Genomic DNA, 27,661 nt, shown 5'->3' on the forward strand with positions numbered 1-27,661 from the left:
AATGGCTCAGGCCTATAGGGACACTTGTGCCAGTGTCACCATGGTGACACCTAACTTTGTGGACCCTGGACAGATCATGCCAGGTACTGATTTCCTGGTGACCAATGCTAGCAACGTCACTACTAGTCATAGTGTGGCGATTGTGGCTTTCTCCTGGGGTGGAGTGAAGGGACAAAAGAAAGTTGTAGTCAGTTCAGACCTCCCAGTTGATTGTTTGTTGGGCAATGATTTGGAGTCATCACAATGGTCAGAAGTGGAGCAGAGGACTCACATGGAAATGTTAGGCTTGCCAGCACATGTGCTTGCTGTGACTAGGTCACAGGCCAGAAAATGCCCCACTGAACAGGTGCTGGATCCTGAAATTATGGACCAGACACCTCCCAAGAAGAAGAGCAGTAGGGTTAAGGCTTTGCCTTCCCCCTTGCCCCAGGTTGAGGATCAAGTCTCTGAGGAGGCTGATCTGAGAGAACTGAGGGAAACTGAGCCTAAAGAGCTTGAACTTGATCAAGTTGAGTTTCTGGGCTCAGGGGGACCCTCCAGAGCAGACCTGGGGAAGGCACAGTTAGACTGCCCTTCCCTTGAGCCCCTCAGACAGCAGGCTGCTGCTGAGGCTGCAGGGAATGCCACAGGTGCCCACAGGGTATACTGGGAAGATGGACTCCTGTACTCTGAGTCAAGAGACCCCAAGCCTGGTGCAACCAGGAGGCTGGTCATCCCCTTGTCTCTGAGAGGTTTCCTTCTCACCTTGGCCCATGAGATTCCCCTTGCAGGTCACTTAGGCCAGACAAAGACTTGGGACAGGCTTGTCTCACACTTTCACTGGCCCCACATGAATGAGAATACCAAGGAGTTGTGTCGCTCCTGTGTCACTTGCCAAGCCAGTGGTAAGTCAGGTGGCACAACAAAGGCCCCCCTCATACCACTACCTGTGGTGGGGGTTCCCTTTGAAAGAGTGGGGATTGACATTGTTGGTCCAATGGAACCCCAGACAGCATCAGGGCACAAGTTTATACTGGTGGTGGTGGATCATGCCACCAGGTATCCTGAAGCTATACCACTTAGGACCACTACAGCACCTGTAGTGGCAAGAGCCCTAGTTGGAGTGTTCTCCAGAGTGGGTTTCCCTAAGGAGGTCGTTTCTGACAGAAGTACAAACTTCATGTCAGGATATCTGACTGCAATGTGGAAGGAGTGTGGTGTGAACTACAAGTTCACCACACCCTATCATCCACAATGCAATGGGCTTGTTGAGAGATTCAACAGGACCCTCAAAGGGATGATTCATGGACTACCTGAAACTCTTAGGAGAAGATGGGATGTCCTGATCCCCTGCCTCTTGTTTGCTTACAGAGAGGTCCCACAGAAGGGGGTTGGCTACAGCCCTTTTGAGCTTCTGTATGGGCATCCTGTAAGAGGACCCCTGTGTTTGGTGAAGGAAGGATGGGAGAGACCTCTCAAAAAGCCTGCAACCAACATAGTGGACTATGTACTTGGTCTCCGCTCCAGGATGGCTGAGTACATGGAAAAGGCATCTAAAAACCTTGAGGCCAGCCAAGAACTTCAAAAAGCTTGGCATGACCAAAAGGCTGTTCTGACTGTGTATCAGCCAGGACAGAAGGTGTGGGTGCTGGAGCCAGTGGCCCCAGCAGCTCTGAAAGACAAATGGTCTGGGCCCCACACCATCATTGAGCAAAAGGGAGAGGTTACCTACTTGGTGGACCTTGGAACTCCCAGGAGCCCTCTCAGAGTGCTCCATGTTAACAGGCTCAAGGCATATGTTGACAGGAAGGACATGAGCTTGCTCATGGCCACAGATGAGGGACAGGAGGAAGAGAGTGACCCTCTCCCAGACCTGCTCACTCAGAATCCTGATGATGGATCAGTTGATGGTGTTGTCTTTTGTGGCAGCCTCACTGAACATCAGCAACAGGATTGCAGGCAAGTTCTGCAATCCTTCAGACATATGTTCTCCCTGACACCCAGCCAAACTGATTGGTGTACCCATGATGTTGACACTGGGGACAGTCTGCCTGTCAAGAGTAAAATCTACAGACAGCCTGATCATGTTAGAGACTGCATCAAAACTGAAGTGCAGAAAATGTTGGAACTGGGAGTCATTGAGCCCTCAGATAGCCCTTGGGCTAGCCCAGTAGTTCTAGTGCCAAAGCCTCACACCCAGGGTGGTAAGAAAGAGATGAGGTTTTGCGTAGACTACAGAGGCCTCAATGCAGTCACTAAGACTGATGCCCACCCAATACCAAGAGCAGATGAACTTATAGATAAATTGGCTTCTGCCAACTTCTTAAGTACATTTGATTTGACAGCTGGGTATTGGCAAATCAGGTTAGCTGAGGAGGCCAAACCCAAGACAGCATTTTCTACCCCTGGTGGGCATTATCAGTTTGTGGTAATGCCCTTTGGTCTGAAAAATGCACCTGCCACCTTCCAAAGGTTGGTGAATCAAGTCCTCACTGGGCTGGATGACTTCTGTGCAGCATATCTTGATGATATTGCTGTCTTTAGCTCCACCTGGGAGGATCACCTGGTCCACCTGAGGAAAGTGTTGGAGGCTCTGCAAAAGGCAGGCCTCACTATCAAGGCCACAAAGTGCCAGATAGGGCAGACACAGGTTGTATACCTGGGCCACCTTGTAGGTGGAGGCCAGGTTCAGCCACTGGAGAGTAAGATACAGGCCATCAAGGACTGGACTCCTCCAATCACCCAGACTCAAGTTCGAGCTTTCTTGGGCCTGACTGGGTACTATAGGAAGTTTGTCAGAAATTATGGGTCCATAGTGACCCCTCTTAATGACCTGACAAGCAAAAAGATGCCAAAGAAAGTTCAGTGGACAGCAAGCTGTCAGAAAGCATTCAATGACCTAAAGCAGGCCATGTGCACAGCACCTATCCTAAAGAGTCCAGATTACTCCAAGCCATTCATTGTCCAAACAGATGCTTCTGAGTTGGGTGTGGGGGCTGTTCTGTCTCAACTGAATTTTGATGGTAATGATCAGCCTATTGCTTTCATTAGTAGAAGGTTGACACCCAGAGAGAAAAATTGGTCAGCTATTGAGAGGGAGGCCTTTGCTGTGGTTTGGGCCCTGAAGAAGCCGAGGGCCTACTTGTTTGGCACTCACTTCACCATTCAGACCGACCATAAGCCCCTCTTGTGGCTAAATCAGATGAAGGGTGAAAACCCCAAACTGCTAAGGTGGTCCATTTCCCTACAGGGGATGGATTTTACAGTGGAGCATAGACCTGGTACTGATCACAGCAATGCTGATGGGCTCTCCAGGTATTTCCACTTAGAGCAAGAAGACTCACCTGGTCAAGGTTAGTTTATTGTCCCAAAGTTTGGGGGGGGGGTCATGTAGGAGAGTAGGGTCTGCAATCCTATGATCACCCAGATTTTTGCTTTTTGCTGCACTGGTTTACGACTTTCCCTGGCTGTGGGCCTGCTAATCAGACCCACAGCCTAGCTGTTCTCTCTATCCAAATTGTACTCAGGTACTGAATTGGCACTGGGCCCTCTCCAAGTCCCTGTACCCAGGGCTGAGGTGCACCCAGAAGTCTCCCAGGGGCTGAAGCATGTATTATGCCACCCCTGGGCTGACTAACTAAACTGACACAACTGGCTGCACGACAGCTGGGGCAAGGTGGTGTACTCACCCTTTGCTTTAGATATAGTATACCTATATCTAACCCTAAAATGGACACACAGATCTCCTATCAGTCACTACTATGGCAGGCCTTAACAATCCTGAAGGCAGAGTGCTTGGAATCATGTGAGATGGTGCTCTGGCATGAGCTGAGCCTGTCTGCGGCTTTCGGGATCTATCCCTTAGCCGTTTCCATGATATCGCATACCATATACCCTTAAGTGCATTATAATCCTCGCGGTTATATGCCAACTCTGGTATCGCTTTATCAAAACATGTCGAGTAAGGTGTCATACGAATTGGAATACTAACCCCTCGCCAATTCTGGCGACGGGGTTAGCATTCCACCCTTCTAGAGGGACACGACATGTATGTAACCCCTAACCCCGGTTAAAGTCAAACAGAGCCTCAGCTCCACAAAATGGATGCTGCCACCGAGACACAAGTCTGCCCTCCTGCTGCTGGGAGTCCTCCCAGAGCAGGAGATAAGGACAAAGGGTTTCCTGCCAGGGGCGGTGCCAGCACCGTCCCAGACAGGATTTTGTGTATCCTAGGTAGGCAGGGCTTCAGAGGAAGGTGACTGCAAGTGGCACCCCGGTGCTCACTATGCATAGGCCGGCTTGAACCAGTTCCAGGGACACTCCAGACCCTGAGCTGGGGAAAAGCCCGCCAAGGAAGTGGGTGTAACCACCCCCCTCCTGGTCCCACCCATAGGGCAGGACCTAGTCGCGTGCCAGCCCCCTTTTCCCAGATAAAGGTAGGAGCAGGCCCCCTTCCAGATTAGATCATCTTTGGAATCAAGACACGACTTTCTGCGAAAGGACTTCAAGATTTCCTTCTTCAAGATTCTCCCTTGTGACTAAGGAGTAGTCACCCTGCATCCGCAGGCACCATCGCAAGAACACTGCGGTCTGCTGTAAGTCCTTCCTCCGGAAACCGACTGCCCAGCTCGACAAGACCCGGCTTCCCTGGCACCTCCGACCTCTACTCACCTCTACAGCCAAGCTGAGAACCGTGAGTGCGACGAGACCTCAAGGGACCGACTATTGCCAAGACTGCACGACTTCTGCACAGCAAGCCCGCCGAGTAATTTCCTGGCGAGTGCTTTGGGGTCCGAGAAGCCCCGACCCTGAGCAGCTCCAGCACAGAAGAGTAGCCCCCCAGCATCTCCACGATCGGCGTGGGGCCCTTCTGCTTTTTGCTGCTCACCGCGTTGTTTGGCTACTAGCCCGCTGGCTTGTGGCCTTCTGAACGACGCCCGACGACATCACTGCTGCTAGTCTGGTTGCTCCAGACTGGCTCTTGCTCCCTTCCAGAAGAGGAGCACCCCGGACCCTCCTGGTCCACTCACGACGCCATTTTGAGTCCACCGCGTGGGCTTGAATTAGCCAAGGCTTTGTTGCCCAATCCTGGGTTCTTCGACGCCGACAGCTTCATCCATTGTGGGACAGCTCGCCTCTCCATCCTGGTCGCCGACAACGCCTCCTGGTCCGTGAGATCTGCAGAGCACAGCGTCGCCCACTCACCTAGTCGAGGTGACTACCATCCGGTGCCCTCCTGGTACCCACTGACTACTGGCTAGTAGTCACGAACTTGGTCCCCTCTGCTTTCAGGTGTCATCCATCTTCCAGATCCAGGCTTGGATCACTTCGAACTATCTTCACTGGTCGCCTGCCAGCATCTTTCTTCCAGGCTCCTGGTCCGGCAACGAGGATTCCGACGTCTTTTGAGACCTATGCAGCTGCAGCCCCTGGGCTAGGTAACTTCGGCATTTCGGTGCCCCAGCATAGCCTCACTATCCAAGGGTCAGGATCCACTGTCGTTTTCTCCCTACCAGGTCGGGTTCGCCCGTGAACACTAACTTTAGCGTTACTAGCTACCATAGACTTTGTCCCGCATCCCGCATGAGAGTGCACACTCTGCACCCGAGTCCCCTAGGCCTCCTAGAAGTAATCTAACGATTCCACAGTCAAGTCCTAGCGATTCCAAAGCCTATTAGTACTGTACTTACCTGCTAGTAATTTCGCATTCCACTTTTAAAGTATATAGTTTTTCGTGCCCCTCGGGCATTTGTGTATACCGTGCTAACTTAAGTATTTTCGTAAGAGTTTTGTTGTGTGCCTAGCACCCTGTCCTCATAAAGAGTACAGGGCTGTTGTGATTCTAATAAATACATTGTTTATTTTCATAACACTTGTGTGGTGTCCTTTCACTGGGTGTTCAAGGGGTAATGTGATGGTAAAACAGCTGGCTTAACACGCCCTCTAGAGTCTTAGCCTTAGACTGCTCGTATCCATGCTACTAGGATAGCTGGTCTATAAGGTTGACTTACAACCAATCATCAATAAGGGTTGTTTGGACTGATATATAGTGATCACTAGAATAGTGAACACTGCACATCAGGCCAACTTCTCACAGTACGCATCTTGTAGGTCCACCGAACACATCCAATCTCCGACTTGAAGATGTGGGCATATTTGGTGAAGTGCCAACATGCGAAACTTTTCTCTGACGATGACCTTGTTTAGAAGTCGTAGATCGAGTATTGGTCTGAACTTGTCCTCCTGATCTTTTTTGGGGACAAGAAAGTACCTGGAGTAAACTCCCTTTCCTCTTTGAGCGAGAGGAACCTCCTCTATCGCTCTTTTTTGTAGAAGGACTTTTACCTCTCTTCGGAGCAAGCTTAGTTGATGAGGGTAAGCGCTCTTTGGAGGAATGCTCTTTGGAGGGGCACGGAAACGTAGCCTGTATCCATTGCGCAGTATATTCAGCACCCACTGATCCTTGGTGATGCTGACCCACTCTGCCAGGTGTTGTGAAGCACTTCCTCCCACTGGAGTGGGCAACGGCGCCAGAGGAAGCCACTGATCAGGCTTTTCCTCCTCTTGTGGTGTTAGAGGATTGCTGATGACCTCCTCTACCTCTGCCAGGTTTACCTCGAAACTGGGGTTTCCCTTGGGTTTTACTTTGGGACCATTGAGGGGTTTGAACTCTCTGTTGAGCCCCTCTCCCCCTGTTGGGCTTGAAACGGCGCTTGAACTCTTGTTTCTTTTCCAAGCCCACCGCTTTCACTGTGTCTAGTTCCGTCTTCATTCGGGTCATTTCTTCGTCAGCATGCTCCCCGAAGAGAGCGGAACCCGAAAAAGGGAGATTAAGGATGCGATGTTGAGCATCCGGCTTCAGGCCTGTCAGGCGCAACCATGCCGATCTCCTGGCACAAACCCCATGCGAATAGGAGTGTGCCGCCAGGACAGCACCATCCGCAGCCGTGCTTATCATCTGATTCGCCACCAGACATCCTTCAGTCACGGTCTCTTCAAAGTCCTGCTGGTCTTCTTTTGGCAGCTTGGCTTTGAACCTTTCCATAGAGTCCCATAAGGCTCTGTCGTATCGACCCAGAAGTGCAGCCGCACTAGAAACCTTAAGAGTCGACGCAGCTGAGTTGCAAACTTTGCGACCCCAGGAGTCTTGAGACTTGCTGTCCTTGTCTGGTGGGACTGAAGAAGAACCGGCAACTGCGTGTGTCTTCCTCGCTGCCGCCACAATAACAGAGTCTGCCGTAGGGTCAGACCTTACAAAAACCGGGTCAGAAGAGGCCGGTTTGTATTTCTTCTGAATGCGGGCTGGCACAGCTCTGATAGCCGCCGGAGTTAGGAATATCTCCTTGACAGGATCCATAATCCCCGGGACTAATGGTAGTAGAGGACGGGTGATCGCTTTTTTGTGTAAAGTCTCAAAAATGACTGTCGTTGTAACCTGAGGGACAGACATTTCAATGCTCAGTTTCTGAGCTCCTCTTTGCAAGACATCCAGATACGTGCCAATGTCATCCACTGGGGAGGATCGGGACGTAGGACTGTCCGTCAAAGTAGGGGAGTAGTCCCTCTTGGAAGATCTAGTAGAAGAGGTAGATGAAGTAGACGGAGTTCGTCGACGTCTACGGTGAACACTGTGCCTCCTCTCTTTTGATCGTTTCGAACGCTCTTCTCGTCTGGGAGAGCGAGACCTAAACCGCTGCTCTGGTTCTTTTCTGGGAGATCGGGGCCTTCTGGGAGATCTGGTTGGTGTTCTCACAGGAGATTTGCGCCTGGGAGGGCTATGCTTGTCCATCTCCTCCACCAGATCCTGAAGAGGAGACCTGTGTTGCGAGCTGGCATAGTCTTGCATACGTTTTGCCGCCCCAGAATCTCTCCAATGCTCCAAAGACCTGTACCATCTAGGTGACAGTCTGACTTTATCCGCCCAAGGGTCCGTCCGACGCTCAGGAGATTTGCGTACCCGACTTCTGGACTTTGAAGATGCAGTTGAGGAGCCAGAGGACCTTGAGGTGGAATGACGGGAAGCTGACTCCGTTACCATCACCACATCTGAACATCTCGACGTCGAGCGATCTTCCCTCGAGTGCTTTCGCGGAGTCGGCGGATCAAACAATCTTGTTTTTGATTGTCTATGCGAGGATGTATGGTCTCTCGACGTCGAGCGGCGATGAGCAGCCGCCGACGGAGTTCCATGTCTCGACGTCGAACGGCGAGTACCGGCCGTCGACGGAGCCCTCTCTCTCGACGTCGAACGACGATGCCCAGTCGTCGACGGAAGTCTCGACGTCGAGCGACGATGCCCAGTCGTCGACGGAAGTCTCGACGTCGAACGACGATGTCCTGTCGTCGACGGAGGTCTTTCTCTCGACGTCGAACGGTGATGATCAGCCGTCGACGGAGTTTTCTGCCTCGACGTCGAATGTCTGAGCGACGACGGCGGAGGGGTATTGGACACCCTCGACGCCGAGAGCTGACGAGACACTGACGGAGACTGCCTCCTCGACGCCGATCGACTTTTCCCTGTCGACGGCGGAGGGGTCTTGGTCCTCGACGCCGAACGTCGCTTCTTCGACGACGGCGGAGGTGTCACACTTCTCGACGCCGGTCGACGTCTGGATGACGACGGCGGAGGGGTGACCTCCCTCGACGCCGGTCGTCGCCTGGTTGACGCCGGCGGAGGGGTCCTGGATCTCGACGTCGGACGTCGCCCGGTTGACGCCGGCGGAGGGGATTTCGACGATGGAACTGGATCCTTCGACGTCGTCGACGTACCTGGCCGTCGACTGTAGTTTAGACGATGAATGATCCACCGGTGGTTCTTTTCTCAGCGCCGAGCCCGACGCTGAGGGTGAGGGGTGTGAAGACTTCTTTCTGGAAGATGAATGTGTCTTCTTGGAGCCCTTCCTCACCGGAGATCTTCCTCTTGATGACGTATGAGCTAGGCCATAAATGCGAATCCTCTCCCTGTCTTTTAAAGTTCTTCCTGACAGGTGTTCACAATGAGGACAGGTGCCTGGATCATGTTCCTCAGGCAGACACAGGATACAGACGTCGTGGTTGTCTGACTTGGCCTTCTTGTTGCCACAAGGGCATTTGTCAAAGAGTGAAGGCATTTTCAGGAGAAATGCTCACCAAATTGACTGAAAAAGACAGTATCTTACTTGACTAGATGTTAAATGTCGAGTAAGAACAAAAAATTGTCAAAAGTGAAGAGTTTTTCTGTCAAAAAACAGGAAAATTAGTGTAACCAGGGTCCTTCCCTGAAGGAGCCGGAAAGAACAACTGACCTAACTGTCACCCCTGAGGCATGATGGGATACTGGGGGTCATGAGTGCCTTAAAGGCACGGTGTCAGTTTATTGCTATGCAGCTACAGGTTAGCTTTTCAGTCTTTTTAGACTGTGTGTTTGCAATGCAGCCTGGGAGCTTTCTATGCTTCCAGTGAGTTATAAGAATTTCTACTGCTTTCTGCGCATTAAAACAGTTTCTAAACAAACTCTGTTGTTGTTTCTCATGTTTCTAATGCTTATTATACATGTATGGTGGAAATTCTACACAGCATATTTCAGCTCTGATTTTATTTGGCTGCTATTGCATGTTTATATATATATATTTATTTATATATATATAAGTATATATATATGTGGGGCACATATAATATAGTGTTTCCGGGGTCCCGCACATGGGCGGGAATATTCTAATGCTTATGACTATTGATGAAGATCCCCTGGAAGAGAACCAGATGATGTCGCCGCGTTCAGGGGAAGGAAGGGTCGCTTCTCTCTGTAGCTGCGCGGACCAGGAGCTGTTCTTTACGACCAGGCTGGAGGCACGAGCTGTCCCACGTAGTCTGCTGCTGATGGCGGTGTTGGATCGTCGATCGGGTCAACAGGCCTTGGCTAGTGCAAGCCACGCGGTGGAACAAATATGGCGTCTGGTGCGGACCAGGAGGGTCCGGGGTGCTTCTCTTTCACAAGGAAGCAAGGACCAGTCTGGGGGACCAGACTAGCAGTGTTGAAATCTTTGGGTCATCGTCTCAGAGGTCACGAGCCAGCCGGCAAGTGACCAGACAACAGGGAAGGCAGCAACCAGACAAAAGGGCCCCACGCAGATCTCGTGGAGGCTGGGGGGCTGGTCTTGGATGCAGGTGCTGTGTCGGTGTGGGGCTTCTCAGTCCCCGATGCACTTACTCGAGGGTCCCTCGGTGGTCGTGCTGGAAGCACTGGGCAGGTTTCTTCAAGATGGCCGTCTCCACGTTGCTCGTCGCACCCACGGGTCCCAGCTGTGCTGTGGATGTGGGTAGAGGTCAGAGGGGTCTGGAGGTCCGGGTCTCGTTGAGCTGGGTCGTCGGATTCCGGGAAGGAAGGACTTGCAGCAAACCGCACAGGAGCTTGATGGTGCCTGCGAAGCAGGATGGTCACTCCCTGACCATAGGGGAGATTCTTCAGTCTTCTGATGTTCAGGAGGTCGAAGGTCAAGAGCTTCTTCGTGGAAGTTGTCAAGATTAATCTAACTGGGAATGGGACCAGCTCCTACCTTTATTCAGCTAAAGGGGGCTGCACCACGACTAGGTCCCTCCCCTGGGTGGGACCAGGAAGGGGGTTGGTTACACCCCCTATCCTTTGTCCGGTTTCCCGCCAGAGCTGGGGCTGGAGTGACCCAGCAACTGGTTGGAACCGGTGTATGCACAGGGCACCTTGTGTGCCCCAGGCATGTCTCATTCCTTTCAGCCTTGGCCTACCTAATACACAAAATCCTGTCTGGGGTGGTGCTAGCACCTCCCAAGGCAGGAAACCCTTTGTCTGAGCCTCCCTCGCTGGAAGGACTCCCAGCAGCAGGAGGTCAGACTTGTGTCTGTGGTGGCAGCATCCATCTTGTGATGCTGAGGCTCGAGTTAACTTTAACCGGGGTTCACAGTTACATACATGTCGTGTCCCTCTAGAAGGGTAGAATGCTACCCCCTTCGCCAGAATTGGCGAGGGGGTAGTATTCCAATTCGTATGACACCTTACTCGACATGTTTTGATAATGTTATACCAGAGTTAGCATTTAACCGCGAGGATTATAATGCACTTAAGAGTATATGGTATAGCGTTATCATGGAACAGCTATTAGGACTTGGTTCCGCAAGCTGCAAACGGGCTGAGCTCATGCCAGAGCACCATCTCACATAATTCCAAGCACTCTGCCTTCAGGATTGATAAGGCCTTCTCTAGGAGTGACTGATAGGAATATATGTGTCCATTTTAGGTTTAGATATAGGGGACTATATCTAAAGCAAAGGGTGATAACACCACCTTGCCCCAGCTGTCGTGCAGCCAGTTTTGTCTGTTTAGATGGCCAGCCAGGGGTGGCACAATGCATGCTTCAGCCCCTGGTAGGCCCTGGGTACACCTATGCCCTGGATACCTAAGGTATACTGTACAGGGACTGATAAGGTGGCCCAGTACCAATTGGTAAATGCACCTAGGGTACATGGTTGTATTTTTAGAGAGAGAACAGCTAGGCTGTGGGTCTGATTAGCAGGCCCACAGACAGGGAAAGTCGTCAATCAGTGAAGCAAAAAGCAAAAATATGGGGTGGCCATGGGATTGCAGACCCCACTCTCCTACATAACCCCCCCCAAACTTAGGGACATCAAACTAACCTTGACCAGGTGAGTCTTCTTGTTCTAAGTGGAAGTACCTGGAGAGACTATCTGCATTACCATGCTCAGTCCCTGGGCGGTGCTCCACTGTAAAGTCCATCCCCTGTAGGGAAATGGACCACCTAAGAAGTTTGGGGTTTTCACCCTTCATTTGAGTTAGCCATAAGAGGGGCTTATGGTCGGTCTGAATCTTGAAGTGAGTACCAAACAAGTATGGCCTCAACTTCTTCAGGGCCCAAACCACAGCCAAGGCCTCCCTCTCAATAGCTGACCAACGTTTCTCTCTAAGGGTCAGCCTTCTACTTATAAAAGCAATGGGCTGGTCATGACCATCAATATTCAGCTGAGATAGAACAGCTCCCACACCCAACTCAGAAGCATCTGTTTGGACAATGAAAGGTTTGGAGTAGTCTGGACTCTTGAGAATAGGTGCAGTGCACATGGCCTGCTTTAGGTCATCGAATGCCTTCTGACAGCTAACTGTCCACTGAACTTTCTTTGGCATTTTTTTACTTGTCAGGTCATTAAGTGGAGTCACAATGGTTCCATAATTTTTGAAAAATGTCCTATAATAACCAGACAGGCCCAAGAAAGCTCTGACCTGTGTCTGGGTGGTTGGAGGAGCCCAGTCCTTTATGGCCTGTATCTTGCTCTCCAGAGGTTGAACTTGGCCTCCACCTACAAGGTGGCCCAAGTATACAACTTGACTCTGCCCTATCTGGCACTTAGTAGCCTTGATAGTGAGGCCTGCCTTTTGCAGGGCCTCTAAAACTTTCCTTAGGTGGATCAGGTGATCCTCCCAGGTGGAGCTAAAGACAGCAATATCATCTAGATATGCTGCACAAAAGTCATCCAACCCAGTGAGAACTTGGTTCACCAACCTTTGAAAAGTGGCAGGTGCATTCTTCAAACCAAAGGGCATCACCACAAACTGGTAATGACCTCCAGGGGTCGTAAATGCTGTTTTGGCTCTGGCATCCTCAGCTAACCTGATCTGCCAATAACCAGCTGTCAGGTCAAATGTACTTAAGAAAGTTGCAGAAGCCAACTTGTCTATCAGTTCATTCATCTGCCCTAGGTATTGGATGGGCATCTGTCTTAGTGACAGCATTGAGACCCCTGTAGTCTACGCAAAACCTCATCTCTCTCTTACCATCTTGGGTGTGAGGTTTAGGCACTAGAACTACAGGACTAGCCCAAGGGCTCTCTGAGGGTTCAATGACTCCCAATTCCAACATCTTTTGTACTTCTTGCTTTATGCAGTCTCTGACGTGGTCAGGTTGCCTGTAGATTTTACTCTTTATAGGCAGACTGTCTCCAGTGTCCACCTCATGTGTGCACCAGTTTGTCTGACTGGGGGTCAGAGAAAACATTTGTCTGAAGGATTGAAGGACTTGCTTACAATCCTTTTGTTGATGCTCAGAGAGGCTGTCAGAAAGGACTACACCATCTACTGACCCATCATCAGGGTTCTGAGTGAGCAGGTCTGGGAGAGGGTCACTCGCTTCCTCCTGCCCCTCATCTGTGGCCATGAGCAAGCCCATGTCCTCCCTGTCAACAAATGCTTTGAGCCTATTCACATGAAGTACTCTGTGAGGGCTCCTGGGAGTTCCCATGTCCACCAAGTAGGTGACTTCTCCCTTTTGCTCAATGATGATGTGGGGTCCAAACCATTTGTCTTGTAGAGCTGTTGGGGCCACTGGCTCCAACACCCACACCTTCTGTCCTGCATGGTAAACAGTTAGGACAGCCTTTTGGTCGTGCCAAGCTTTTTGAAGTTCTTGGCTGGCCTCCAGGTTTTTAGATGCCTTCTCCATGTACTCTGCCATCCTGGAGCGGAGACCAAGTACATAGTCCACTATGTCAAGTTTAGGCTTTTTGAGAGGTAACTCCCTTCCTTCCTTCACAAGACATAGGGGTTCTCTTACAGGATGTCCAAACAAAAGCTCAAAAGGGCTGTAACCAACCCCCTTCTGTGGGACCTCTCTGTAAGCAAACAGAAGGCAGGGTAAAAGGATGTCCCATCTTCGCCTAAGCTTTTCAGGTAACCCTTTTATCATCCCTTTGAGGGTCTTGTTGAATCTTTCAACAAGCCCATTGCATTGTGGGTGATAGGGTGTGGTGAATTTATAATTGACACCACATTCCTTCCACATAGCAGTCAAGTATCCTGACATGAAGTTTGCACCTCTGTCAGAGACAACCTCCTTAGGAAACCCCACTCTGGAGAAAACTCCAAGTAGGGCCCTGGCCACAACAGGAGCTGTAGTGGTCCTAAGGGGAATAGCTTCTGGATACCTGGTGGCATGATCCACTACCACCAGTATAAATCTGTGCCCAGATGCTGTTGGGGGGTCCATTGGTCCAAAAATGTCAATCCCCACTCTTTCAAAGGGAACCCCCACCACAGGTAGTGGTATAAGGGGGGCCTTTGTTGTGCCACCTGATTTGCCACTGGCTTGACAGGTGACACATGAGCGACAAAACTCTTTTGTGTCTTCAGACATATGAGGCCAGTGAAAGTGTGGGGCAAGCCTGTCCCAAGTCTTGTTCTGGCCTAAGTGACCTGCAAGGGGAATTTCATGGGCTAAGGTGAGAAGGAAACCTCTAAGAGACAAGGGGATGACCAGCCTCCTGGTAGCACCAGGCTTGGGGTCTCTTGCCTCAGAGTATAGGAGTCCATCGTCCCAATATACCTTATGGGCACCTGTAGCATTCCCTGCAGCCTCAGCAGCAGCCTGCTGTCTGAGGGGTTCAAGAGAGGAACAGTCTAACTGTGCCTGCCTCAAGTCTGCCCTGGAAGGTCCCCCTGTCCCAAGAAACTCAACCTGTTCAGGCTCAAGCTCTTCTAGGACAGTTCCTTCTGGGGTTTTGGGGTCAGTCTCCTGAGAGAGCTGATCCTCCACCTGAGGCAGGGGGGAAGGGTCAACCTTACCCCTACTGCTCTTTCTCTTGGGTAGTGTCTGGTCCATTCTTCCAGGATCCAGCACTAGTTCAGCTGGGCATTTCTTGGCCTGTGACCTAGTCACAGCAAGGACATGTGCTGATAAACCTAACATTTCCACATGAGTCCTATACTCCACATCTGACCATAAGGAGGATTCCAAATCATTGCCCAAAAGACAGTCCACTGGGAGGTCTGAACTAACAACAACCCTTTTGAGGCCATTTACCCCTCCCCAGGAGAAATTAACAAGTTAGTACAACAAGAGATAGTAAGGAGTCTAATACAAAAAAATGAACTAAGTTGTAACCCTTACGTGTTGAATGGAGAACTAAGGCAATAAACTTACAAAGTGTTGTGCAAATCACACATAGGGTCCCCCATAACTCATGAGAAGATTCCCATCAGTCACCACTCGGATCCGCCCTTCATCATCTGGGATCCTTATTTCTCACTTGAATATGTTGGAACCCACAGTGGATTGGCAGATGGTGAAAGCCTAATCCTACATGTGGTATACAATGTGAGCAAAAAAGGTATTAAAGTGACTGAGAAGCAGTGCTACAATTAGTGAAAAGTGAAAGTGAACTGGTGCAGTGTACTTATAAAATTAGGTATAGAAGAGCAAAAAACACTTTATTAGGATTCTCTTCTACCCTAAGCATAAAATGAGTGCGTAGTGGTATAAACAAATGACCACTAATGGAGATGGGGGGTCGACATGTTTCTGCAGACTTATAGGATCCAAAAGGTATCTGGCTGCTTCGTCAGGACCATTCACGCTACTGCTTAAACCAAAAAACAAAATGAGAAGAAAAAATACATATCACCTGAGTATAGTGATAACGTCCTTCTCCTGGCTGTGTAGTCAAAACCAAGAAGTGAATCCATTCATAACACGATACACATAAAGGGAAACAAACAAAGTGCATACAAAATTAAATACAGAACACTGTGTTAGAAATAAATTTTTTCTTAACGCAGATACAACTTTTTTAGTTTCAGACGTGTAGTATTCCAACTATATATATCATACACATCTGTTCTCAGCAACAAAGACTATTGACTGCTCACTTACCAAATTGACAGGAGAGAAAAGTCCCACCTCACCTGGCCACAGCGCAGGTAAATTAGGGCAACGCTCTAGAGAATTAACAAGTGCCATACTATGGGAGGTAGTGGCATTGCTAGCATTGGTCACCAGGTAGTCTGAACCTAGTATTACCTGTTCAGGGTCCACAAAGTTTGGTGTCACCATAGTGACACTGGCACAAGTGTCCCTGTAGGCCTGAGCCATTTTTCCATTGATCAAAGGCGTTTGCCTGTACTTGCCCAGAGTACTGGGACTTATTGTAGGGGTCATATCCATGTCCCCAGTAGAAACAAGGAGTAGTTTCTGTCCTGTAACTCCAGTTCTGTAGTAGGGGTATCTCTGTTATAGTCATAATCTAGTGAATAGTCCCGCCCATGTGCGTGGACCCCGGAGCAATCAAAAATAATCTCTTACAGTGTCAAAAGATGCAGAAATGCATAGACACTTAAGAGAGAATTTAAAGACAGATAATGCAGCCAAAAAAGGCTACACTGTCCAGTACTTCAACTAGAAATTCCACCACAAAATCCACAAAACAGCAAAGCCTGTACAGATTTCCCTTGCTTAACAGCAAAATCCCTCAGGAATGATAGAGAGAAGAACCTGGACAGACAAGCCCCATAGGCTGCCATTATGTGGCTTAAATAGGATACTGTGCCTTTAAGGAACCTTCCAGAACCTTCTCCCAGTATCCCAGAATGCATAGCAGGTCCAACTTAGTTTCAGTTCTTTTTGAAGGCGTAAAAAACGCCAGACCTGTAGCATTATGCACCTGAACAAATCTCCACCGGGGAGGCGGGAGGGCGTTTATGACTATAACAGAGATACCCCTACTACAGAACTGGAGTTACAGGACAGAAACTACTCCTTCTGTAGTAGGGGTCTCTGTGTATAGTCATAATCTAGTGAATAGAATGGTAAGCCCGTCCCCACATCAAGCGGCGGTGGAGAGTATGAAATTACGCCACTATTGTGCGAACAAATTCCGCAGCGAAGCCTGCCCAACCTGAGCGTCTGCCCTGGCATCAGTGTCCAGGCAGTAATGCTTAGCAAAGGTATGGACCGACTTCCAAGTGGCCGCCTTGCAGATCTCTGCAAAGGGAACATTACGAAGCATAGCTGTCGTGGCAGCTTTGCCTCTGGTGGAATGAGCCTTAGGTTTACCCCCTAAGGTCTTATTAGCTTTGCAGTAACACAATTGTATGCAGGACACAATCCACCTCGAGATGGACTGTTTAGCGGTAGCAAGACCTGTCCTGACTGAGCCATAATTAATGAACAATTGGTCTGACCTACGAATATCTTTAGTCTTATCAAGATAAAACTTCAGCACCCTCCTCACATCCAGGGAATGTAAAGACCTTTCCGCTGGAGATGACGGATTCTGAAAGAACGTAGGCAAAGTGATAGTCTGATTGATATGAAAATCAGAAACAACCTTGGGAAGAAACTTAGGGTGAGTACGCATAACAACCTTAGCAGCATGAAATACAGTATAAGGTTCTTGGCAACACAACGCCTGAATTTCACTCACCCTGCGGGCCGATGTAATGGCCACGAGGAACGCCGCCTTCCAGGACAGGTGCTGCAACGAAGCCTTATGAATAGGTTCAAAAGGCTCCTTCATCAATCTGGACAGCACCACATTCAAGTCCCACGAAGGCGAAGGAAGCCTGACAGGAGGGAATACTTTCTTCAAGCCTTCCAAAAAATCTTTGATCACAGGGATCTGGAAGAAGGAAGTCTGTGAAGGGCCTTTCCTGTAGGCAGTCAAAGCAGCCAGATGAACCTTAATGGAATGGACATTAAGGCCCGACTGCGCCAGATGCAGTAGATATGGAAGGATGACATCTTCCTTGCATGTCGTAGGGTTAAAGTTCTTAGACTTGCACCAGATGCAAAACCTCTTCCACTTGTAAGCATAAGAAGTCCTAGTGGAAGGGCGTTTAGCCTCCTTCAGTACGTCCATACAATCCTCTGGGAGATTCAGATGGCCATATTGCACTATTTCAGGAGCCATGCCGCCAAACTCAAAGACGAGAGGTTGGGGTGCACCATCCGCCCCCCGAACTTCGTGAGAAGGTCCGGCCTGCACGGCAGCTTCATGTGAGGAAGGAGAGACCGGTGAAGCAGGTCCGTGAACCACCACTGTCTGGGCCATTCCGGGGCAATCAGAATCATTCTCGCCCTGGATTGGGACAGCTTGATGAGAACCGCCGGAATCAGGGGAATTGGTGGAAAAGCGTACAGAAAGCTGTTCGACCAGTTGATCCATAACGCGTTCCCCAGCGTCCCCGGCTGGTAGTACCTGGAGGCGAAGCCTCGGCATTTTCTGTTTTCGGCGGTGGCGAACAGATCTACGTCTGGAGTCCCCCACCTTGCGAAGACTTCTCCCAGAACTTCGTCGCTTATGACCCATTCGTGGTTTTCCTGAATGAGTCTGCTCAGTTCGTCTGCCTGAACATTCTGCACACCTGGCAGGTGGGTGGCCGTTATCGACAGACCTCGAGCCAGAAGCCAGTGCCAGATCGCCTGCGCCTCCTGCGACAGAGTGCGCGATCTCGAGCCCCCCTGCTTGTTGAGGTAATACATCGTTGTCGTGTTGTCTGTCTGAACAAGCAGAGAGTTGGTCTGAAAGGACGGGTGAAAAGCCTTCAGCGTCAAGTGCACAGCCCTGAGTTCCAGGAAATTGATGTGGTACGTGGCCTCCGTCTGGGACCACGTCCCTTGAATCTGCAGGTCTCCGGAGTGCGCTCCCCAGCCCTGGAGAGAAGCATCCGTCACGATATTCTGTGTGGGAATGTCCTTGTGGAAGGGAACCCCTCTGAGAAGATTCTCCTTCGAGCACCACCACTTCAGAGACTGAAGAGCATGTAGAGACAGTCGTATCTTGTCGTCCCAAGATCCTCTCCTCTGGTCCCATTGATCCTCCAAGCACTCCTGCAGCGGTCTCATGTGCAGCCGCGCATGTGGCGTCAGGAAGATACACGAGGCCATCGATCCCAGCAGAGAAGACACCGTCCTCACTGTCGTGGATGGAGTAGACATGAGAGCCTGAGCCTTCCGAAGGAGTGATAAACGTCGCTCCTCCGAAGGAGACACGCTTGCTGACTGCGTGTTGATGGAGGCTCCCAAGTACTGGATGCACTGGACCGGAGTCGGGACAGACTTGGACATGTTGATGTGCAACCCCAGCTAGTTCAAGAGAACGCACGTCTTCTGGAAGTGTGCTTGAGCATCCGAGAAGGAGGAGGCCTTGATCAACCAATCGTCCAGGTACGGGTAGACAAACACCTTGTTCTTCCTCAGGTGTGCCGCTACCACTGCCATGCATTTCGAAAATGTCCTGGGTGCAGACTTCAGCCCGAAGGGAAGCACCGTGTACTGATAGTGATTGGTGCCGACTTGAAAGCGCAGAAACTTCCTGTGTTTGCATGCAATAGGCACATGGAAGTATGCATCCTGTAGATCTATGGCACACATCCAATCTCCTCGTTGCAGCTGAGGGTAGATCTGATGCAACGACAGCATGTGAAACTTTTCTCTGCGAATCCACTTGTTTGCCTGTCGCAAGTCCAGAATAGGCCTGAACTCGTTCTTGTCCTTCTTGCGGACAAGAAAGAACCGAGAGTAAAGACCTCTTCCTCTTTGAGACGGAGGTACGTCTTCTATCGCCCTTTTCCTTAGCAGGATGTCTGCCTCCGCCTGGAGCTCGCGCAGTTGGTACTGCGAGCTGACCGGGGGGATCGATGGAGGCGGGCTGATGAACCGAAGACTGTATCCATTGCAAACAATATTCAGCACCCACTTGTCCTGAGTAATTTTTCTCCACTCTGCCAGAAAAAATTGAACGCTTCCCCCCACCAAAGCGGGTAACGGACGAGGGGGAAGTAACCGCTCAGGGTCGAGACCCGGCCGGGCCCTTGGTCGCGGCAGTGGACTGCTGAGTCCCTCTACCCCTCTGACGCTTCTGGACGGGTCTTCTGTACTGCTGCTGTTGTTGCTGCTGCTGATGTTGCCCAGAAGACTGTCCCCTTCCACGACCTTGTGACCCGAACCGCCGTTGGAACTGGCGGTAGGGTTTCTTTTCCTTGGGCTTCTCCAAGCCCACCGCCGTCAGGGTCTCCGCCTCGGCCTTCATCCTGGCCATCTCGTCATCAGCGTGTTTTCCGAAGAGGGTGTCTCCAGAAAACGGAAGATTCGCCACGCGTTGTTGCGCTTCCGCTTTAAGTGACGTCAATCTGAGCCAAGCATGGCGCCTCTGATTAATCCCGTGGCAGTATCCATGCGCAGACAGCAAGGAAATATCTGTCGCGGCGCTGATGGCCTGGTTAGAGACCAGCATCCCCTCCTGGACGATCTCCATGAAGTCCTCTCTGCGGTCTCGAGGAACAAGGTCCGCAAACTGCTCCATAGAGTCCCACAGTGCGCGGTCGTATCGTCCCAACAACGCCGAGTCACTGGCGGCCTTCATCGAGGAGGAGGACGTACCACACGCTTTCCGTCCCGCAGAGTCAATCCAGCGGCTCTCCTTATCCGGAGGCACAGTGGATGCAGGGGAGGTGGCATGAAGCTTTCGAGCCGCCGTCACAATCACTGAATCCGGTACCGGGTCCTTTCTCAAGAAAGCTGGGTCCGAGTCTGGAGCTCTGTATTTCTTGAGGAGCCTGGAAGGCACGGACTTCACCACTGCCGGTGTTAGGAAGAGCTGTTCAGCCGGCTCGAGGAGTCCTGGCACCAAAGGCAGTAGGGGGCGAGACATGTGTTTCTTATGTAACGTCTCAAAGATCACAGAAGTAGAAGGCGTAGGCGCTTCAACCTTGATCCCCAACTTCGCCGCCCCTCGCAGGAGGACCTCCTGGAATGTGCCAATATCGTCTATCGGAGACACTCTAGTCTCCGGCGAATCAGACAGCGTAGGCGAGTAAGAACGGGTCCCAGAGGCAGAACGTGACCTGGACCTACGCCTCCTATGGCGATGCCTGGATCTCGAGGAAGATCCGCATCCACTCCTAGATCTGTCTCTTCTACCCGAGCGAGACCTCGATCTCTTGGGCCTGGGACGTTCCGTCGGCCTCCCCGGTTCGGAAGCCTTAGGCTTCGGAGGCTTCGACTTAGGAGTCTTCTTCGGCGGAGTCGGAAACTTGGGCATCGACACCGCTCTCGGTGGAACCGGGGGAGGGGGAGTAACCGGAACCGGGGCCTGCGGAGCCGGCAAAGGAGGCAACGGAGGAGGAGGGGTCGGAGCCCTCGGAGGTGGACCCCTGGGTAAAGGAGGCAGAGGAGGAGGTGCAGAAGGCTTCTTCGGGGTATATACCTCGGAATATGCCGTTCCCGGCGAACCATCATCCCGTCCGGACTGTGGGGAGCCCCCCACAGTCCTGGGCCTGGCCTTACGACCTCCTGACGCCGACGATCGGTGCTCAGACGACGACCGTGGGTCCTTCGACGTCGAGCGGCCTTTCGGCGTCGACCGTTCCACACTCCTCGACGTCGACCGGTGTCTACGTCTCGACGTCGACCCCGACCAGATGGACGAACCACGAAATCTCGACGACGGGCGATGGTGCCTCGACGGGGACCTCGACCTCTTCGTACGTCTCGACGTCGACCTCTTGGAACGCCTCGACGTCGATCTCTTTGAATGTCTTGACGTCGACATCTTCGGCGCCGGAGACTTCTCCCGTCTCGACGGCGACCTCGACGACGAGGATCCCCTCGACGACGATGACTTCGACGGCGAACGGCGGTGTCGCCTCGACGGCGAGCGCCGACGCCGGGTCCTCCGATGTCGACCACTCGACGCCGACGGCGACGACGAGGAGATCGACACCGGCTTCGACGGCGGCCTGTAAACGTCCCTCGACGTCGACGGACGACGTTTTCTCAACCCAGAGCCCTGGGGAGACCGGGAACTGGCCGTGGACCTTCCTCTCGACGTCGTGGTCATCGCAACTGACCCAGACGGAGAGCTTGGGCGTGAGCTGGACTTCCTGCCCCTGGGGAGCCCCCCAGAGGCCACAGCATGGGCAGTAGAAGCCCCTCCAGACCCACCTCGAGCCTTCAATCTTCTTTCTTCAAGTCCCTGAAGTCTGATCTTCCGCCTGTCCTTCAGGGTCCTGCCAGAGAAGCCTCTACAGATCACACAATCCTCAGGGATGTGGGAAGAGGGAAGGCAGAGAATACAGACCTCATGGGGGTCTGATTTGGCCTTCTTCCTGGAGCACTCCGGGCATTTGTCAAATAATGCTGGCAATATGGACAACAAAAGAGTGCAGAACCCAAGAAGAAAGTCACCAAAGTACTTTAAAAGTACAAAAAAATCGAATCCAGTGAAAAACACCAACAAAACCCTTGAAAAGGGAGAGCTCAATGCTCCAGGGTCCTGCTTGCAGGAGCCGGAAAAAAGAACTGAAATTAAGTTGGACCTGCTATGCATTCTGGGATACTGGGAGAAGGTTCTGGAAGGTTCCTTAAAGGCACAGTATCCTATTTAAGCCACATAATGGCAGCCTATGGGGCTTGTCTGTCCAGGTTCTTCTCTCTATCATTCCTGAGGGATTTTGCTGTTAAGCAAGGGAAATCTGTACAGGCTTTGCTGTTTTGTGGATTTTGTGGTGGAATTTCTAGTTGAAGTACTGGACAGTGTAGCCTTTTTTGGCTGCATTATCTGTCTTTAAATTCTCTCTTAAGTGTCTATGCATTTCTGCATCTTTTGACACTGTAAGAGATTATTTTTGATTGCTCCGGGGTCCACGCACATGGGCGGGACTATTCACTAGATTATGACTATACACAGAGATCCCCTACTACAGAACAGCCTGAGTAGGTATCCTGACTAAGTCAGAACCCGCCTCAGTTCCCAGGGTTAACCCCACTATAGCCTTGGGAGGATTACTACCACTACTAACTGTACTAGGGGGTGGAGATGCCTTAGGGGCAGTAGTGGTAGGAGTTGGGCCTTTCTTGGTGCACTCACTAAACCAGTGAGTATTACTTTTACAGTATTGGCACCATGGTTTCCTCTGACCATTATTCTTCTTCTTTTGGGAATTCTGGGACCCACCCGCTTTAGATTGTTGGGGCCCTGTTGAAGACTTCTGGTCATTCTGCTTATTCTCATTACCCTTGGGGTCCGCTTTCTTCTGGCCACCACCCTGGTTCTGGTTCTGCTGCTTGACCCTTGTCCTGACCCATCTGTCTGCCTTCTTTCCCAATTCTTGGGGAGAGGTCAGATCTGAGTCAATAAGGTGCTGATGCAACAACTGATTTTGACAAATATTTAAGATTTGTTCTCTCATAATTAGATTATACAATCCTGTGTAATCAGTAACTTTACTTCCCAGTAACCAGCCTTCAAAAGCCTTAGTGGCACAATCAACAAAGTCAGCCCAATCCTGAGACTGAATTTTCTGGGTGTCTCTGAACAGCAACCTGTACTGTTCAGTTGTTAAGCCAAACCCATCAATCAGTGTATTCTTCAGGACTTGGTAATTGTTAGCATCCTCAGCTCTAGTAGTGAGGAGCTTATCTCTACCTTTACCTTCAAAGGAGAGCCACAATATAGCTGCCCACTGACTCTGGGGGATGCACTGGACAGTGCAGGCCCTCTCCAAAGCAGTCATCCATTTGTGGATGTCATCCCCTTGTTTAAAGGGGGGCACTATTTTACTCAGGTGTCTAGTATCAAAACTCCTGTCTTTATCCTTAGGGATATTGCTGCCACCAGTGGGGACTACCCCACTCAACTGTTGCTCTCTAGCAAAGGCAAGCTTCTCCTTGGCAAGGGCAAGTTTTTCCCTCTGGATCCTCAGATTAGCCTGTTTCATCCTTGCTTAATGCTCTCTCCTCTGAGGGGAAGTCATTCTCCTCTGGGGAGAAGTCATTCTCCTCTGGGAAGAGGCATGAGAGTGCACAGATCTATTGGAGTCCCTAGAATGAGACTTATCTCTTCTAACTCCAAAGTTAGGCCTGCTTAGGGTCAGTACTGGGGGTCCCCCAGATCCTTCCCTATGTAGGTCTAAGTTGGCCCTAGTAAGTCTGCTGACTAGCTCAGGACCTTTGTCTGCCTCATCCCCAGAAAGATCCTCTTCATCCTCCTCCTCCTCTACTTCCTCAGTTTCAGGGAGGTCAGGATCACCAAGGGTACCCTCTAAGGCTGGCATGCTCCCATCTGTATGAGAAGCTTTTCTAGCATCATATGTCTCTAAGAGACCTAACAGAAAAGGAGTGGTACGGTTAGAACCCTGTTTCAATTTCCTGGAGGTACACAATTGTCTCATCTCCTGGAAACTGAGAGCTGCATATCTGGAAAGGACCTGCGGAGGGTCACTAACCACTAGGGGAGTCTCTGAAGATTCTCCATGGGTAGACATGCTTTCTAGTGAGGTGTAAGTGATGCACCTACCTACACTATGGGTTTTCCTACTGATCCCTTGCTAAGAGTTGTAGTCAGGGTATGCTAGGCCCTTTCTACTACAACAGCTGGTTCAGTAGAACTCAGAGTATTTCTAAGCGTGTTATATGTACCTATGGTACCTTATGTCATCTTTCAAATGACATCTCAAGATTATATTTGGTAAAAACAACAGCAAGCTCAAATCCCAACAGCTGCACACCAATGTGAGAAGTTGGCCTGATATATGATGCTCACTAGTTCTAGTGATCACCTTGTATCAGTCCAAATAACCCTTATGGTGATTGGTTGTAAGTCAACCTTATAGACCAGCTATCCTAATGGTAGCATGGACAAAGCAGTCTTAGGCTAAACTCTTTTGGCATGTGAAGCCAGCTGTTTTACCACAATATAACCCCTTGAATACCAGATGAAAGGACACCACACAGGTTGTTATGAAAATAAACAATATATTTATTAATAACAACACCATGTGAACTCTTTATGAGATCAGAGGGCTAAGCACATGACAATACTAAGAAGGAAATACGAGTTAGCACAATATTTACACGTGTGCCTTAGGGGCACGACAAACCATATACTAAAAACAATGGAATGCGAGGAAGGAAAGTACTGTAAGGAGATCCAGAGGCTGGAGGATCGCGGGGACTACGCTACGAACTAGGTAAGTAAGGAGCAGAAGGCCCACGGGACTCACGTGCAGAGTGGAAACTCTCACGCGGGATGCGTACCAACGTCTATGGATACTACAGTTTACAAAGTTACGGATTCCGGATGAACCCGGCTGGATGGAGGGAAAAGAACTGTGGGCCTGGACACTAGGATAGTGGACACTGACTTCAGCACCTAGAAGCTTTAGTTACCTAACCCACAGGCTGCGGGTGCATAGGGCTGAAGTGGTGTCGGGCTCGCTGCGTTGCTCCCGGTGATGCCTGAAACAAAGAGTTGCTGGCAGGCAGCCAGATGGAGGAGTCCGGTGGTTCCAAGGATGGAACTAGGAAGGAGAAGTCCTGAAAGGGAAGGGGACAGAGTCTTGGTCACTAGCCAGTGACGGTGCTGGAACCAGGAGGGAACCAGATGCTGTCGCCGCGTTCAGGGGAAGGAAGGGTCGCCTCTCTCTGTAGCTGCGCGGACCAGGAGCTGTTCTTTACGACCAGGCTGGAGGCACGAGCTGTCCCACGTAGTCTGCTGCTGATGGCGGTGTTGGATCGTCGATCGGGTCAACAGGCCTTGGCTAGTGCAAGCCACGCAGTGGAACAAAGATGGCGTCTGGTGCGGACCAGGAGGGTCCAGGGTGCTTCTCTTTCACAAGGAAGCAAGGGCCAGTCTGGGGGACCAGACTAGCAGTGTTGAAATCTTCGGGTCGTGGTCTCAGAGGTCACGAGCCAGCCGGCAAGTGACCAGACAACAGGGAAGGCAGCAACCAGGCAAAAGGGCCCCACGCAGATCTCATGGAGGCTGGGGGGCAGGTCTTGGATGCAGGTGCTGTGTCGGTGTGGGGCTTCTCAGTCCCCGATGCACTTACTCGAGGGTCCCTCGGTGGTCGTGCTGGAAGCACTGGGCAGGTTTCTTCAAGATGGCCGTCTCCACCTTGCTCGTCGCACCCACGGGTCCCAGCTGTGCTGTGGATGTGGGTAGAGGTCAGAGGGGTCTGGAGGTCCGGGTCTCGTTGAGCTGGGTCGTCGGATTCCGGGAAGGAAGGACTTGCAGCAACCGCACAGGAGCTTGATGGTGCCTGCGAAGCAGGATGGTCACTCCCTGACCATAGGGGAGATTCTTCAGTCTTCTGATGTTCAGGAGGTCGAAGGTCAAGAGCTTCTTCGTGGAAGTTGTCAAGATTAATCTAACTGGGAATGGGACCAGCTCCTATCTTTATTCAGCTAAAGGGGGCTGCACTACGACCAGGTCCCTCCCCTGGGTGGGACCAGGAAGGGGGGTGGTTACACCCCCTATCCTTTGTCCGGTTTCCCGCCAGAGCTGGGGCTGGAGTGACCCAGCAACTGGTTGGAACCGGTGTATGCACAGGGCACCTTGTGTGCCCCAGGCATGTCTCATTCCTTTCAGCCTTGGCCTACCTAATACACAAAATCCTGTCTGGGGTGGTGCTAGCACCTCCCAAGGCAGGAAACCCTTTGTCTGAGCCTCCCTCGCTGGAAGGACTCCCAGCAGCAGGAGGTCAGACTTGTGTCTGTGGTGGCAGCATCCATCTTGTGATGCTGAGGCTCGAGTTAACTTTAACCGGGGTTCACAGTTACATACATGTCGTGTCCCTCTAGAAGAGTGGAATGCTACACCCGTCGCCAGAATTGGCAAGGGGGTAGTATTCCAATTCGTATGACACCTTACTCGACATGTTTTGATAATGTTATACCAGAGTTAGCATTTAACCGCGAGGATTATAATGCACTTAAGAGTATATGGTATAGCGTTATCATGGAACAGCTATTAGGACTTGGTTCCGCAAGCTGCAAACGGGCTGAGCTCATGCCAGAGCACCATCTCACATAATCCCAAGCACTCTGCCTTCAGGATTGATAAGGCCTTCTCTAGGAGTGACTGATAGGAATATATGTGTCCATTTTAGGTTTAGATATAGGGGACTATATCTATAGCAAAGGGTGATTACACCACCTTGCCCCAGCTGTCAGGCAGCCAATTGTGTCTGTTTAGATGGCCAGCCAGGGGTGGCACAATGCATGCTTCAGCCCCTGGTAGGCCCTGGGTACACCTATGCCCTGGATACCTAAGGTATACTGTATAGGGACTGATAAGGTGGCCCAGTACCAATTGGTAAATGCACCTAGGGTACATGGTTGTATTTTTAGAGAGAGAACAGCTGATTAGCAGGCCCACAGCCAGGGAAAGTCGTCAATCAGTGAAGCAAAAAGCAAAAATCTGGGGTGGCCATGGGATTGCAGACCCCACTCTCCTACAGTAGGGACTTTAGATAAAAATGAATGTTGGATAGATCGAACTGAGAAGCAGCGATGGTTACTCCCTAATGCATTGGTATATGCTGTAGTGGCCATGGCTCATGGCCCAGCCCACATAGGAGCAAAAGGTATTTGTGCCGTATTGGACCCAGTCTGGAATAACCCAAACATTCCCAAGACTGCAGCACATGTAGTTAAATATTGCCCTGTGTGTTTGCGTTACAACCCTGGGGGTAGAGAATCTGTCCTGAGTGGAAATTTTGCACCGCCATCTCTCCCCTTTGAAGTAATACAACTTGATTACATACAAATGGAGCGAGTCAATAATCTGAAATATGTGTTGGTGGTGGTCTGCGCTTTCAGTAAATGGGTTGAAGCCTACCCCACCAAAGAAGCCACTGCAGTTGCAACTGCCAAAGCCTTGGTTAAGGAATATTTCCCACGCTATTGTTTGCCTCGGATTATCTGGTCCGATAACGGGACCCATTTTAATTCTTTGTTGGTTCAAAGTGTCTGTGATGGTTTACAGATTAAACAAAAGTTCCATGCAGCCAGACATCCCCAGTCGGCTGGTCTGGTTGAAAAATATAACGGCATTTTGAAATTGAAAATGGCCAAAATTTGCGCAAGCACTGGATTAAAGTGGCCTGACG

The 27,661-nt window shown here is 50.8% G+C and overlaps 1 protein-coding gene across 8 annotated transcripts in view; it reads right to left on the reverse strand.

The window, feature by feature from the left end:
* DMRTC2 (DMRT like family C2) overlaps positions 1-27,661 on the reverse strand; it is a 359,569-nt gene that overhangs the window by 229,950 nt on the left and 101,958 nt on the right. For 6 of the 8 annotated variants that reach the window (XM_078651358.1, XM_078651357.1, XM_078651361.1 and 3 more), the window contains exon 5: positions 15,397-15,426. The exons of the other annotated variants lie outside the window; for them this stretch is intronic. In XM_078651358.1, the coding sequence (XP_078507484.1) occupies positions 15,397-15,426 (30 nt within the window). The remainder of the gene's footprint in view (positions 1-15,396; positions 15,427-27,661) is intronic. 8 annotated transcript variants of the gene reach the window in all.

The sequence above is a fragment of the Lissotriton helveticus genome, chromosome 7 (genome assembly GCF_964261635.1).
Source record: "Lissotriton helveticus chromosome 7, aLisHel1.1, whole genome shotgun sequence".
In the NCBI taxonomy this organism is placed as follows: domain Eukaryota; kingdom Metazoa; phylum Chordata; class Amphibia; order Caudata; family Salamandridae; genus Lissotriton; species Lissotriton helveticus.